We start from the raw sequence: 15,443 nt of genomic DNA on the forward strand, positions 1-15,443 counted from the left end.
TAAATATATTTCTGCCTGTTATTGTTAGCTTACTTTATTTCAAGGCTAACTTTGAGACATTTATTCAGCTGGCCTGTCTGATAGATGACAGTTTAACTGTCTAAAGATTTTGATCTCTCTTACACGATTTTGAGAATTTCTCTGCAAGAATGGGTTCTTAGTATTGAGGGTCTCCCCCCACAAGGCTTTTTATTTTTATTAGGTTTTAAAATAATACCTTTCTTTTAAAGTAACTTATGTTTATGCTGTTTTTTACATTAAAACGTCATCTTAGATGTAATCTGTTTAAATGCTATTTAATAGTTGTATTTTGGCTGAAGAAATTTAAGGGAAATTTATTTTTTTGTTTTTATAGGGATATTTTGCTCTGCTCATGAAACTTCTGTAAAACTAACAGAAAATGATGAACAGTTAAGAATTTCCAGTTAAAACAATATGCTATTTCCTTTTTTAAAGTCGGTTTGTCATCTTTGTTGATAGTATCTCCAATTGTTTTCAAAATTGTTAGTCTTTATGCACGTCAAATTAATGCTGTATAGCAAGGTACATTTTAATTCAGCATTATGAAGTTTTGTAAGCTAAGTCATGACAAAGAAGTGATACTGCTAATCCTTCCCAGTTTATAGTTTCAACCCCCGGAACCCTATTCGTCATCTGGAATAATGATTGTGCAGTAAAACAGAATAAATAGAAGCAGCGCAGCAAGTCAGTTCCTTTTGTTTCTCTGGCCTCTGACTTACTTGGATGGGAGAATGGCCAAAAAAAAAAGTCTGCTGAGTATCTCAGATATAGGGAATGGGTCCTCACCAGACTATAAAAATAGACCAGTAAAAGCCATAACAGTAGTGTGATATGTGTGTGTGTGTTTTTTTTTTTTTTTCTTTCCTAATTCCTCTGGCAACAAACCACATACTGGGATGGGATTTTTTTTTTTTAAGCATATTTAAACTCACACACTTTATGTAATGAGGATTTCAGTGTAGGGTTTTTCTGCAGAATACCATTTGGTCCTACTAAGAACCGTCTGTTCAAATGTTTGAGCATTTGATTGAAAAATCCTTCTTAGCCTTTTTAAAGGTAAGTCATATGCTTTTTTTTTTTTTTAACAGAAAAGATTTCTATGTCCCAAATGATAGATGACTCTACTATATAAACCCTCTTAAGAAGTTGTATAAGAGTAACAACAAAAAGCTTGTAACTGTTTTGGTTTTTTTTTTTTTTCCAAGTCATTAGGCTTTATTTAAAAATTGGGTTTGTGTTGTTTTCCAAGTTGCTAATATTTTTACATTTTATGTTAAAAAAATATTAAAACCTTGTCTAATGGTCAATGACATTTTATTTTTGATGTTTAAAATCTTATGCCTGCTATAAACCTTTACTTTTTAATATTTAAAAATGAGTTTTAATCCAATTGAAATTGTAAAACTTTCATTGTACACATAGGCAATTTATACCTGATTTTTAAATTAATAAAAAATTATCATAAAATAAATATAATACATTAGTTATAAATGACTTGCCACTCATGTCAATATGCTTTCCAGTATGCAATTAACTAGTGAAAAGTAACTAATTACTTTTCAGAGTCATTAGTGTGTTTAAATTTTTATCTCAATTGCATTAAGTTTTCATGAACCTGACTTTGTAACATGGTTAAACACAATATGTATTTTGGATATGTTCTTGTTAGGTATTTTTTTCTAATGAAAAAGATACTATAATTGCTACTGGGAATGGTAAGTTATATTGCAAGTAATGATTCTAGATTTAATTAGTATAAATTATATAAAATTTGGTGAGAAAATAAAAACCAAAACTACTACTTTTGACTATTTAGGAAGCTTATAAATATCAGCAAATTATTTCCTTGAATGTTGATACCAAGTTTAAAGGATAAATCACTCTAGAAAAATTACAAGTTCCAAATTAATTACAGTAAGATAATTCATATATAACTGTAAATGGCATAAATTCTCTGGAGTAAATCTTATACAGTTTCTAGAATCACCAAGAAACATAGTGAAAGATGTTTTAAAAATGTTTGCATGTACTTTTCAGTCCTCTTCTATGTGGTCTTAAGTTAGTAACGTCTTTTGGGTCTAAAATAAACATTGCTTTCAATACTGGCTCACGAAACAACCAAAATGAAATTTTTAAAAAGTTTTGTTATTCAGCGTCCAGTGGTCCATTGGGTTTTATGAGAAAAAATATGTGGAAAATTTTTATTTACTAGAAACACGATTAAACCAAAACAATGATGAATCAAATACACAACCATCAGCTAACAGGTTAGCCCAGGAAGAATATCATAATTACAACTGGAAAATATGTGGGCAGAATGTACTGGAAATTTTAGAATTTCTAATTGCCTCCCTTATTTTTTTATGAAAACGTTTGGGCATGTTTACTCCAACACATTTGAATCTTGTAGATTTTTTGTTTCTGAAGGAATTCTGTAACTATATTTTGATTTAATTGTAAGCTGTTTTAGTTCACTGGCCCAAGTTATGGCTAAAAGTTTCAAATAGCATCTTCTAAGCTAGCAGATGCCTCTCCATTTGGGTGATACTCTGAGTTCCTATATACATAAATAATAAATAATTTCATCAGATTTTATTGTAATCTATGTGTTTTGCAAATAATCATTCCTATTTGTGTAAACTATACATATTTATTAGATTTCTAAAAAAAAAATTTGACCAATATGAAATAACACTACACTGTTTAATAGTAAGGTTGTTCAAAATAATATTTCATGATAACATATCAAAATAACATTTCCTATGATAAGAATTTTATACTAATATCATTTACTTTTATTTGGCATTCACAACCTTATCTGTTTAAAAATTTTTTTTTTTAATGTTTATTTATTTTTGAGTCAGAGGCAGAGCATGAACAGGGGAGGGGCAGAGAGACAGGGAGACACGGAATCTGAAACAGGCTCCAGGCTCTGAGCTGTCAGCACAGAGCCTGACTTGGGGCTCGAACCCACGAACTGTGAGATCATGACCTGAGCCGAAGTCAGATGCTTAACAAACTGAGCCACCCAGGCGCCCCTTACAACCATATCTGTTGAGTGATACAGCATTTTAGAGAAAATTAAGCCACAGAGAAACTATGCTATTAAGACCCAAAATTGAACCTAAATCACTTGACTTCAAATTCCAAAATCTGAACTATTGTAGATCACATGCTATCTTACTGTTTATACTATAATTTGGGGTGGGAAAAAAAAAGCATTCCTGTCTGAGCTTCAAGGATCAAGAAGTGCTCTAGACAATCTTATTTAAACCAACATGAATCAAAGAGAATCATTTCAAACCTATAGTAATCCCTGTAATCAAGTACTCCAAAAGACAGGCTTGTTTCTAGAAGGATCCTTAGTATGATACATGAAGTACAATATACTTACTGCTTTAATTTTTTAAGAATACCACCAAGTTTTAAATTGTAATGTTTTAAAAGTATAATTTAGTGATGTGTCTTATTGTTTCATATTATAGATGTTTATAATTTTTTTCTATTGTGAATTTTTAGCTACACCTATTCTAATATGATAAAAAAGGACTGTGGTAACTTCAATAAGAAAAGATAAGAGAGAACTTCTCATCTAGGTATTTAAGAGTCTTCTGCAGAGCCCTTGAGTTCTGTGAGGATGACTCAGAACCCAAGTGAAGTGTGATACGAAGGGGAAAGGGCCACAGAGTTCCTGCTCCCTTTTATCAGAAGAGGTTTTCTGCTTATATATTGGAATTTCATGTAAAGAATTCTGTCTCTAAACAGAAGTTTATAAAGTACTGATCTAACGGCCTTCTGTTTCCACATGATGAAATGCAACCAGATTTAAATTATTGATTTACACCCATTACAAATAGCTGGGATTTGAATCTGCATCTTACTCATGTCTAGGAAACCATGGCTTTGTAAACACACCTAGTTACAGTGTAGGGCCAGAAAGTGAAAAGGAATTTAATTTTGAAAGCTAACTTTCATCATTTATACACAACTTGTTAAATTAATCACCCCTCACAACTCCAAAAATGGGGTCTGTGGGCAGATACTGTATTTATTAGGCAAAGAAGGCTGTGTATCAAAAGAACAGTGTAATGTGTGTGTGCTTGAAAACAGAAGTGTGTGGTCTGGTTTTCAATTCTAAGAAAATGTGGAGGGAAGCTTCATGGATAGAATAAGAAATCTGAGGTACTCACTCATCAGTAAGAAAATGTCATCCCAGCCCTGGCATTCATTTATGGTACAAATACTCTTGTAATCTGAAGCTTTTTCAAGTTTTGCAGTTTACATCCCAGAAAATTTACCTCTGGGTCGTGCCTTTTCTGGGTGGAGTTTCCCAAGGAATACAGCTTTGATCACACATGGGAAGAATTACAGATTCTCTAAGAATTTTATCTGATTTTCTGACCTATTTACTGGAAAGGTTTATTATAGCTCAGTCTCTCAGTTTCCACCACCAGGTTTCCAACATAATGGAAAGACATAATGCTCATAAATTCATTCTGGAAACACTCCACTGATTTGACAACAAAAAAGTAAAGAAAAAAAAGTACCCCTTTTTCCTTCTTTCAAAGATAACCCAAGGGAATAAAATAGACTCACAAATTCTACAAAAGGAATAGGATCTATAATCTATAAACTGATAGGATACAGGTGATCTCCCTCTAGACTCCAGAAAGGTATGTGATAAGTGATATTTTAAAATACGCCTTTTTTTTCTTTTCTCTGCTTTATACAAGTCTCAGCAATTGGTTTTTCTTTACTGTGCCTGTGATGATTCTTTGCTTTCTAAATTTATTTACTTGAAACAAGAAGTAAATTATTGCAGATTTTGATGTCTTGTCTATTCCTATGAAGGAGAAATAACAATAAATAATAAAATGTAATCCAAAATTAGCAAGTGAAATAAATTACTATTTTAATATGTAAGGAATTTGTTATTAAGAAAACCAAGTTCACAAGACACAGATTTACAAGCCTTACCAAATTTGAGAGGAGAATGGGGACAAACAACACTTTTTTTTTCCCCTGAAGATAAACATGGGTGGAAAAACTGGTGAATGTGCTGTAACCTGAACTTTCTTATGTAGTCAGCATGTGTCTTACATAGTGTGTTGGGCCCTCCTTTGCCTCAGGTGAATAAAACTAAATTTAATAATATGAAGCATAAAGCTAAGGGAGGAGTTTAATAACAATACTTCATTACTCATGGTTTCAAGGCACTGAAGGATAATGAACCCAAGTAATGTCGCGTATCTTACGTATTATTAGGGGGAAAAGTTGGAAACTTACAACAAAGTAACAAAAGTGAGTCAATCAAATAAAAATTTGAAAGAAGTACATAAACACAGTCTCTCTCAAAACTATTAGTACATGTGTGAAGTGATGTTAGATTAATACTTACAGCTTTGCTTATATATCATCCAGACCAGTGTTATTCCAATAACCATCTAACGGCATGATTCAACAGAATAAGTTACTGGATACTTCTTTTTTCTGATGAGCTTGACTCAACAGCAGTGGGATGGATACACTATATCACTTCAGTTTTAAGTTTAAAGCAGACAGAGCCTATGTAGGACCCAGGCATGACCATTACTTGACAGGCCTGGGGCTCAGGGTCCTCAGAAGTCATAATCATGAGTTTCCAGGTTTAGAGAGGGAAGTATTGGACAACATGTGCTGTTGCCTGAGTCCTCCAGTGGACATTCTTGGGACTCTTTGCCCCTTGCAGAAACTTTCCTCTGTAGTACATGGGCTACTTGAATAAAGGAGAATAATTTTGGCAGAAGTCCAATTCACAACTAGGTTATGGCACCTAATCTGGAAAAGGGCAGATAAATGCACAAAATATTTTAGCAGCCATAGAATTGTAATTTTTAAATCATTTTATTTCCATATGTCAGAGTTGCAAATGACATTAATAGGAGTGAAGTTTTTTAGTGATATTTATATAGAACATAAAATAATTTTCCAAAAGGGAAATTTAATACTTGAGTTGTTTCTTTTATGTTTTTATTTATTTTACTAGAGAGAGAGAAAAAGAGAAAGCATGAGTGGAGAAAGGGCAGAGGGAGAGTGAGAATCCTAAGCACACTCCTTGCTGTCAGTGCAGGGCCCAACGAGGGTCTTGATCTCACAAACCATGAGATCATGACCTGAGCTGAAATCAAGAGTCAGACGCATAACCAACTGAGCCACATAGATGCCCCTTCAGTTGCTTTTTAAATTTTTTTTAACGTTTTTATTTATTTTTGAGACAGAGAGAGACAGAGCATGAACGGGGGAGGGTCAGAGAGAGGGAGACACAGAATCTGAAACAGGCTCCAGGCTCTGAGCTGTCAGCACAGAGCCCGACGCGGGGCTCGAACTCACCGCGAGATCATGACCTGAGCTGAAGTCGGCCGCTCAACCGACTGAGCCACCCAGGCGCCCCTTCAGTTGCTTTTAAAAGATAGATTCATGAGGGGCTCCTGGGTAGCTCAGTTGGTTAAAGGTCTGACTTTGGTTCAGGTGATGATCTGGTGGGAGTTCGAGTCCTGCGTTGGGCTCTGTGCTGACAGCTTAGAGCCTGGAGCCAGCTGCAGATTGTGTCTCTTTCTCTGCCCCCGCCCCCTGCTCATTCTCTCTCTCTCTCTCTCTCTCTCTCTCTCTCTCTCTCTCTGTCTCAAAAATGAACATTTAAAAACATTAAAAAAATAGATTCATGATATCATATAAAGAAAACTGCAATTTGACTCTGGGGATTTCCTTTCCCAATTTTTAATTGGCTTTGCAAAGCCATAGATTTCTACAGAGATTCTCATAGAGCTTCCTCAGAGAAAGGAGTATGTCATGTGGGAGTAGGTAGACCAGGCTGGGACTCAAGGTCACAGGGTTGCCACCACTGTTGTACTCCATAGTCACTCTGCCTGTTGGTCTTCCATGTAAGAATCTGAAGAACTGATTCAGCTACTTAAATTAAAAACTGCCGATCTCATCCTAGCATCTCATTTTACACATGAGGAAATTCAAGTCCTAAGAGATGAAGTGATTTGCCCATTGTCATCTGGCAAGAGAGTAGTAGCACATCAATTTTTGGTTTAATCTCTACTAGTCTACTGGTCTTAACTACACTACATTAGATCCCTGTCTTGATTGCTACTTTAGGTATAACTTGGAAATGAGACGTAGAGGATGGTGTCTGAAATGATGATTCAGCCAATGATTACTTAATTGGCTCCCTTGGATATGACTATTTGTCCATAGTATACAGACCACCCAGATGGGTAGCATGTTACATGATTTCAGAGGGCAAGGAAAGCTGTTCCTCACATGCCATCCCCAAACAATTAATACAAAGCAAACACCACTTGCTCAGTGAGATATGGAAGTCCATAGGAAAACCAAATTACTTGTTTAGACAGCTTATAGATAGTCCTTTTACATTGGGAAAAAACAAAAAACGTGTAATATTACTACTATTCACACTTCTTAGCTGCTAGAACCTCGGTGTGAATGAATTCAGTTTATCCTCCTTTACAGTGGAAGTATCCTAGATAGAAGGCATCGGTAAAGGGAGATCACAAAGATAAGAAAGGGTAAAGAGAAATAAATAAAATTGCCATGGGAAAACTCTGTAACATTTATATTCACAATATTGAGGAAAAGTCTAATTTTCCTTATTTTCTTAGCTATGTAAGCAATATTCCTGAAAAACTAAATGGTTCCTCTAGTGGAAATAAGTACTAAGAATATCCTAAGAGTGGCACTTCTGTTGGAACAAAGCTGTGGAGGGAAAATCTGAGACCATAACAAAGTAGAATTTTTGTTATTACATTTACAGTGCTGACAGTAATAATTGGCATGTGACTCTTTTTTTTTTTTTTATATATCTATAGTCTCCATTCTGTTGGCATTTATGTTTTCCATGGCCTTGGGCAATAAAGTAGAGAATTTTTGTTTATAAGCTACAAAGCACATTTTGGCTCTTTATCAACGTCAGGTCAGCCCCATTTAAAAAAAAAAAATACTGTTACAACCAAAATATGAAGGTGTTTTAAAATCCTAGAAGTAATAAATTCTTATTAACTTTGTTAAAATAGAATCCACTCGTTTCATTAATCATTTCCTTTCAATCTTTATGAAATAGCCACATACTGTACAGAAAGATATCAAAAATAAGACTGACTAGTGGAAATACACACTGGCACAAATTAGTTGATTTTAACCGAATTGGTGTGAATCAAATGTTCATGATGACAAAATAAATAATGTTGCAGTTTCATATGTAAAAATAAAACAAAAACAAAAAAACCCTGTGAGACTAGTAACAAAGAAATGTCTGTCATTAAACATCCTTTACATTCATTATGTATTTTCTTTAAATTCTTCCCACCTTTAGTGTATTCAAAAGCCAATTATTAACAATGAAATTGAAAGTACATTCTTTAAAATATTTGTTTTTAACACTATAAAAAAAATTCAAGCATGAGCTCAGTATTCATGAAAGATTTTTTTAATAGTGATTATAATTTTGGTGTTATTAGACAATATTCTGGTATTAATTTACTGACAATGTATTTTCCCAATGTAACCGTGTTTTTTTTGTTTTGTTTTGTTTTGTTTTAACAGATAGCTTACAAATGATTAGAAGAATTAATTCTTTCTGAGACTCCTCAGATCATTTCCTATAAAATTTGTATCTTGCTGTATACTTGTGAATAAGGTATAGTAAAGACACCATCTATTACCATACTTGTTTAGCATTGGACAGAGAAGACATGGGTCAGGATACCTCCAGTTTGCAGGAGAACTCCAGGCAAGATGTGGGTGGCTGTGCTTGAGTGGAGAAGCCAGATAAAGAGCAAAGATGCATCTAAGTGTCCTGGGCTGAGGGTAGATAGATGAGGGAGAAAGTACAGTAAGCAAGTTCTCCTTAGATAAGATTTCAGTGTTAATCATCCATAGGAAGAAAATTTTAAAAGAGGGGAATTTTAAAGAAATACTCTATATGACAATGTTCTTTATTTCTTCCACTGGTAAATAGTGAAAAGCAAGACAGGAGAGGACCTAACCTAGAAAGTCAGTTTCATCAAACAAAAATTATTTATTCATAACCGGCTAAATGCTTGTTCAGTTGTGTTTTCTTTGTACTTTGATCTTCTTGTACTGATATTCAAGCTTCTGTTTTATGATCTCTTTCTAATGCTAGGACCAGACCTCTGGAAACCACCTAACCAGACCTAGGAGTTTGAAAGAAGCAGGTGCTGAACCTTAATTTCTCCCCTGATTAAGAAAATGGGCTGTGACCGAAACTGTGGGCTCATCGCTGGTGCTGTCATTGGTGCAGTCCTGGCCGTGTTTGGAGGCATTCTGATGCCAGTCGGAGACATGCTTATTGAGAGGACAATCAAAAAGGTACAAGTATTCTAAAGGATACTTCTTGTCATTCATTTCTTGTCATTTGTATTTCCTGGTAACTGGCAACTTTGTATCTTTAATACAAAGGTGATTATGAGCCATTACAACTTCACACAGTTGAGAAATGTTAAAAGCATAATGTACTTTTAACATGAATGCATCACTATCTTAAGTATAATATCCAAATTCTCATCAAAGGTGTTTAGAAGTGTACAAGTTAGTAGAAATAATTGTTTTTCATTACGCCTAAGGACTATATTGATGAGCTTCTGAACGAGAAATAAGTATGTGTATTTTGTGTATTATATATAAATTTAAAATTGTGTTTAATAATGAAACAGGAATCTTTGGTAAAGCTGGTATAATTTTTTTTATTTGGTAAACTGTTGCTTTTTATAATATATGTAATAACATAATATTGTTTTATAAACATTCCTATTTATAAACATTTATACTGATTCTGCCAAAATACTTCCGGAAATGTTATGTAGGACAAATGTCAGCATAAATGAAATGAGTTGACTGTAGTTTTAACAAAAACTAGAGCGGTTCAATAGCCAGACTTTGCACAACAAAGTAGAGTTCATCTTCCACCTTCCTTCCTTCTATTGTGCTTCACACTCACCGACTTGAACTGAGAGAGAGTAGGAAGACTAGAATAAGAAGCAGATTTGCTGAAGTCCTAAATCAGTGGGTGGCAAATTGAATCAGCTTCAGGAGTTTGAAGACAGGGTTTAAAAAAAAAAGAAAAGAAAAGAAAAAAGTGAAGCCTCTAAGAACTTTCCAAGAACAAGATAACATAAGAACAGGGATAACTGTGAACTTTGAGAGTGTGTATCCTGCCCCAGGGCTAGTATGCTCAGGTTTTTTACACATAATCCTACCCAAGTAAAACCTATCTGAGTGCTGGCCTCAGCTCTCAGCCTGCTTAGATGTCAATGCCCTGGCAGAGACAGATAGACAGATAGATAGACAGACAGACAGATAGATAGATAGATAGATAGGAACCATTACCTCAATAACATCCTATTGTCTTATCTTTGATACTAAGACATTAATATATATATACACACACACACACACACATACGTATATATACACATACATACACACATATATGTGTGTATATATGTGTGCCTGTATGTGTGTGTGTGTGTATATATATGTATATATATATATATATATATATATATATATATATATATATATATTTATTTACTCAATAATAACATAGGCATTTTTATCTTTTGCTAACAGGTTGTAAATCTTCAACCCCATGCATTTAACTTTAAAAATATATTGTAGGGGCACCTGGGTGGCTCAGTTGGTTAGGTGACTGTCTTTGGCTTAGGTCATGATCTCATAGTTCATGAGTTTGAACCCCACATCAGGCTCTTCGCTGTCAGCACAGAGACTGCTTTTGATCCTCTGCCCCACCCCCCTCTGCCTCTCCCCAGCTCTACTTGCTTAGCATTTGACAAAGATGACATGGGTCCACATACCTTCAGTTTACAGGAAAACTCCAGGCAGGATGTGGGGGGCTGTGCTTGGGTTGAGAAGCCAGATAAAGGGAGAAGATGTATATAGATATTTATATATATATATATATATATATATATATATATATATATATATATGCATTTATATAATATATATTATATATAAATAATATAGATTTATATATTATATGTTTATTATGTTTATATATTATTTATATATACATAAATATAAATATAGATAGAAACTGAATGTCATCCCCTCCCTTGGAATGTCCAGTTTTCTTGCTATTTTTTTTTTTTTAATTTTTTTTTTCAACGTTTTTTATTTATTTTTGGGACAGAGATAGACAGAGCATGAACAGGGGAGGGGCAGAGAGAGAGGGAGACACAGAATCGGAAACAGGCTCCAGGCTCCGAGCCATCAGCCCAGAGCCTGACGCGGGGCTCGAACTCACGGACCGCGAGATCGTGACCTGGCTGAAGTCGGACGCTTAACCGACTGCGCCACCCAGGCGCCCCCAGTTTTCTTGCTATTATTCATGATACAGTTCAAAAGAGACAGGCAGATGCTGGTGAGGTGGAGCTTATGTAACCATGTGAGTTGGAGCTCCATTGCACAGCGCTCTTGCTATTCTATAAATTCTGCTTCCCTTCTGGGCCTTCTGTGGAGAAAGAACAGATACAGTATCTGTACTAACACTCAGGCTATAATTTATCTTCCGGAAAAGTCTCCAGAATGGAAATTCCCAATAATCTCCTACTACACAGCATTTTAGACTGTTTTTTTCCAACACACAAATGGTGTCCAGTAGTTGAATATTGTTCACTTATCTTTTTCTTCTTCATTCAACAGTATTAGTACAGATAGTTTTTCTGTTCAATCATGTGCAAAGAGCTAACATCTATTTTAACTGTCTAATGTATATCTCTAACTTCATAATAGTTGTTCATGAGGAAATAAGAGTTTTGAGATGTCAAAAAATTTACTTTTATATAGTGACAGAGAGTAAAATAATTTTTTTACTTCAACAATATAAAATTTAACCAGGGGAAAGCATAGTATACCAAAACATAAAGAACCATGAAACTAGGGTATTATATGGGAATTTGCTATTTAGAAAGAGAAGTCTCAAAACATTTGATCACTTCCGAAAGATGAAACTGTTGGATTTTCAAAAAGGATAAGATTTTGGAAGTTCAAAAGAGGGCTGTAATAAAGGCATCAGAGGGCTGAAGAATATTATAGGAAAAGGATGAAATGCAACTAAGTGCTGTAAAAAGGGAAGGAAGAACATATCAACTGTGCCCAAAATATGGGATCTACAAAAGAGATGATTAGAAAAACAACATGGGGTAAAATATATGAAGCTTTGAACATCAGGAAGAAGAATATTTAATTGGCCATGTGACAGGCAGTAGTGGTTGGTGGATCTTTCCTGGTAGGTGTAAGAGATAAGAAAACCTGCATTTAACGATTCATATCACATGGCTTCCATTTATTTAGTGCTGTGAAGAGCTTCATATACACTAGTTCATTTAATCTTTGCAGATATCTATGAGATCCTCTTATTGTACCCACTTTAGTCACAAGACCTTAAATCTACTTGCCAACTCATGTGGCCAAAAGGAGTCAGTTCCCAAACCTAGACAATCTGAAGGCAGAGACTAGATGATACACAGTCTTGTGCAGTATGATCCTACAATAAAAAGAGTTGGAGAGACCAAAAACAAGAGAACAGGGGGCACGTGGGTGGCTCAGTCAGTTAAGCATCCAACTTGTGATTTCAGCTCTGATCATCATCTCACAGTTCATGAGTTTGAGCCCCACATTGGTTTCTACACTAACAGTGCAAAGCCTGCTTGGGATCCTCTCTCTTACTCTTTCTCTGACCTTCCCCACTCACACACTTGCTCTCTCTCTCTCAAAATAAATAAACATTAAAAAAAAGAGTTTAAACAAAAAACAGGAAAACAAGGAAAAATTATGCAGGACATGGCCATTTTCAAGGAGAATTTAAGATTCCTTTTTAGGAAGATCTTTGCACAATCTGCACATTATGTAACAAAGGCACTCTGGGCTAGTGTAGTGGAGTACATAGAAAAAAATGGGTGATGGAGCGTAATGGCAGTTTGGATATGGAACTAAATTAGGAGGGAGGGTAAAAACACTTCAAGATGTCCAGTTGAATTATTGGGAGAGATGTATATCTTAGGAGAATAAAAGAGGTTTTATGAGTGTTTTGACGTGAACATCAGTATTTCAAATGTCAGTACTCAGATTGATTTGATCATTGATCTAGAGATTACAGATAAAACTAAACAATCTATTTGCTATCTAGATGGCTTGAACATCAAGACAAAAAAAAAGCAGAGAGATTACTATAGGTTTTATACATAATTCAGAGGTATAAAAACAAAAAAATGATTTTATGAATGAAGAAATAAAAACAGAAGAGTGTAATTACTTTGGAGGTTAATATAAGGCTAGTGCTCAAAGAAAGAGAAAATGCTCTGAGGCAGATGAAAATTCAGGAAAAAATGATTAGGACATGGTTACTAATGTTCTTGAAAATATAAATTCAGTAGGGTAGGGTAATAAAGAGAGGTATGCAACAAAGAAATAGAGTGCTTTCTCTTCTTGTTTTTGAAATAAGAGTTATCTGTCCAATCTTGTACAAGACAAAAGGGGATGGTATGGATCTAGACCCTAGAAGGAGGAAGAGGCACAAAACAGATTTAAGGAAGAATGAGTATCCAAAAATATTAAATGATAGTTTATATTGTATGCCTGCCACAAATCTATAGCCTAAAACTAATCACCAGAACCTCTCCAATGGTCAGAATCTGTGATACATTTAAAACTAAGCCTGGTTTTGCTCTCAGATTTCCATATAGTCATGTTGATCTTATCAACTTTAGTCCTATAAAGATGCTGGGACTTGTTCTTTCTTTATACAGGGTATTTCTTTTTTCTTTAGTTTACAAAACTGTTCTAAAAGTAAGGTTGGAATATATATCTGTTTGAAATACAGTCGGAGTCAAATCTCTGAATTATGTGTAAACCCAAAGAGCCAAGTCATTTAGGGTAAAGCTGTTATTTTACAAATAAAGAATAATTTTAGTACCAGTCAGTTTTGTTTGCCGCTGAAACTCACTGAAGACTACTTTCTTCATTTAATTGACTAACAGCAAATTGGGAAAGTTATTACCTATATACAAGCACCTTTTAAAACTATTAAGTTGCTTAATTTAAAAAAAAGATCAGAAAATCATCCCATAGTTATCTCATTCATAAAGCAAAGCTGGGACTGTATGATATCTTCAGTTCTAAAAGAGCACCCTGAAACTGGCATTTAAAATGGTCTAAAATAGTCCAGAAAATTTATTTCTTTCATATATATATATATATATATACACATATATATGTATATATATATATAAAATGTGTATATATATGCATATATATAAACAACATTAACAATAAATAACAATATTTATTAACAATAAATAAACATTAAAAACATATACATATAAAATGTGTGTATAGTGTGTACAAATATACAGATGTATATACACATCTATACATATACACATGCATTCATTTTACTCTTAATTTTTAAGGGATGTTTTCTAGGGACTTCATGCTTTTTATGGATTACAGCTGAGAACTTTCTTACCAGTACTTTTGACTATGATTCCTAACAGATAAGAGTGGAGCCAACAGATTTATGCAACCTTATGTAGATAAGCAAAGTCAGTGGCATTAGCTTCCACAAATATAGAAACTGGCACAGCACTTTGGAAAAAGGTCAAAGTCCTGCCACCGTTTATAAAAGATAATTTATCACTTGACACTGTTAATATTACTTGATGAATGTTTAATGAATATTGTATAACAGTAGTAATTTTAAATAAATTTTAATTTCCCTATGATATTAAGTATAGAACACCAAGAAGGAAATTAAAGCTCTTTCTTTCCTCCTAAAAGACTAATGTTAAATTATACATCATTTCTTTGCACACTTCCTGAAAAGAATAATCCTTTAGTAACTTGTAAGACATGCTTTCAGATAAAATAAGTTGAAATAATTAGTTGTTTATTAAAATATCCAATATTGGACTCAATAGTCCATATTTTAATAATATAAATTAACATTTATATTGCTTCAGTAATATGTGCTTATTGTATTTCCAGATATGAAAAAATAATTTGTATAAATTATGCTAATGATAATATATGAGAACATAAGCATGAACATGAAACAGTCCAAAGTAAATTTTAAATTAAAATAGAGGCATAAAAATGAATTAAACACTACATACATTAGCATTTTAATTGCAATAATAAAATTACTTAAAAAGGGTTTCAAGAAATAGCAGGTAAGCATATATAATTTTTCCCCCAGTCCAATTTTTATTGACATATCAACATAATTTACTACTCAAGCCAAATGCAGAATCTCCCATATTAAGTTCTTACATAAATTTTGGAGGCTAATAACCTGGGTTTCAGAAACATTAAATCCA

General features: G+C 33.9%; 1 protein-coding gene across 5 annotated transcripts in view; it reads left to right on the forward strand.

Moving 5' to 3' along the window:
• The window catches only part of CD36 (CD36 molecule), a 77,323-nt gene that overhangs the window by 37,336 nt on the left and 24,544 nt on the right, over nt 1-15,443 (forward strand). For 3 of the 5 annotated variants that reach the window (XM_019451296.2, XM_019451294.2, XM_019451295.2), the window contains exons 2-3: nt 8,629-8,722; nt 9,209-9,414. In XM_019451296.2, coding sequence (XP_019306841.2) covers nt 9,295-9,414 — 120 coding nt within the window. In that variant the 5' untranslated portion in view covers nt 8,629-8,722; nt 9,209-9,294. Of the gene's footprint in view, nt 1-944; nt 1,078-8,628; nt 8,723-8,777; nt 8,893-9,208; nt 9,415-15,443 lie in introns of those variants that run through there. The other 2 variants (XM_019451293.2, XM_019451297.2) reach the window with 2 other exon arrangements.

Source organism: Panthera pardus, unplaced genomic scaffold (assembly GCF_024362965.1).
Source record: "Panthera pardus isolate Hobbes unplaced genomic scaffold, ASM2436296v1 HiC_scaffold_8, whole genome shotgun sequence".
NCBI classification, from domain to species: domain Eukaryota; kingdom Metazoa; phylum Chordata; class Mammalia; order Carnivora; family Felidae; genus Panthera; species Panthera pardus.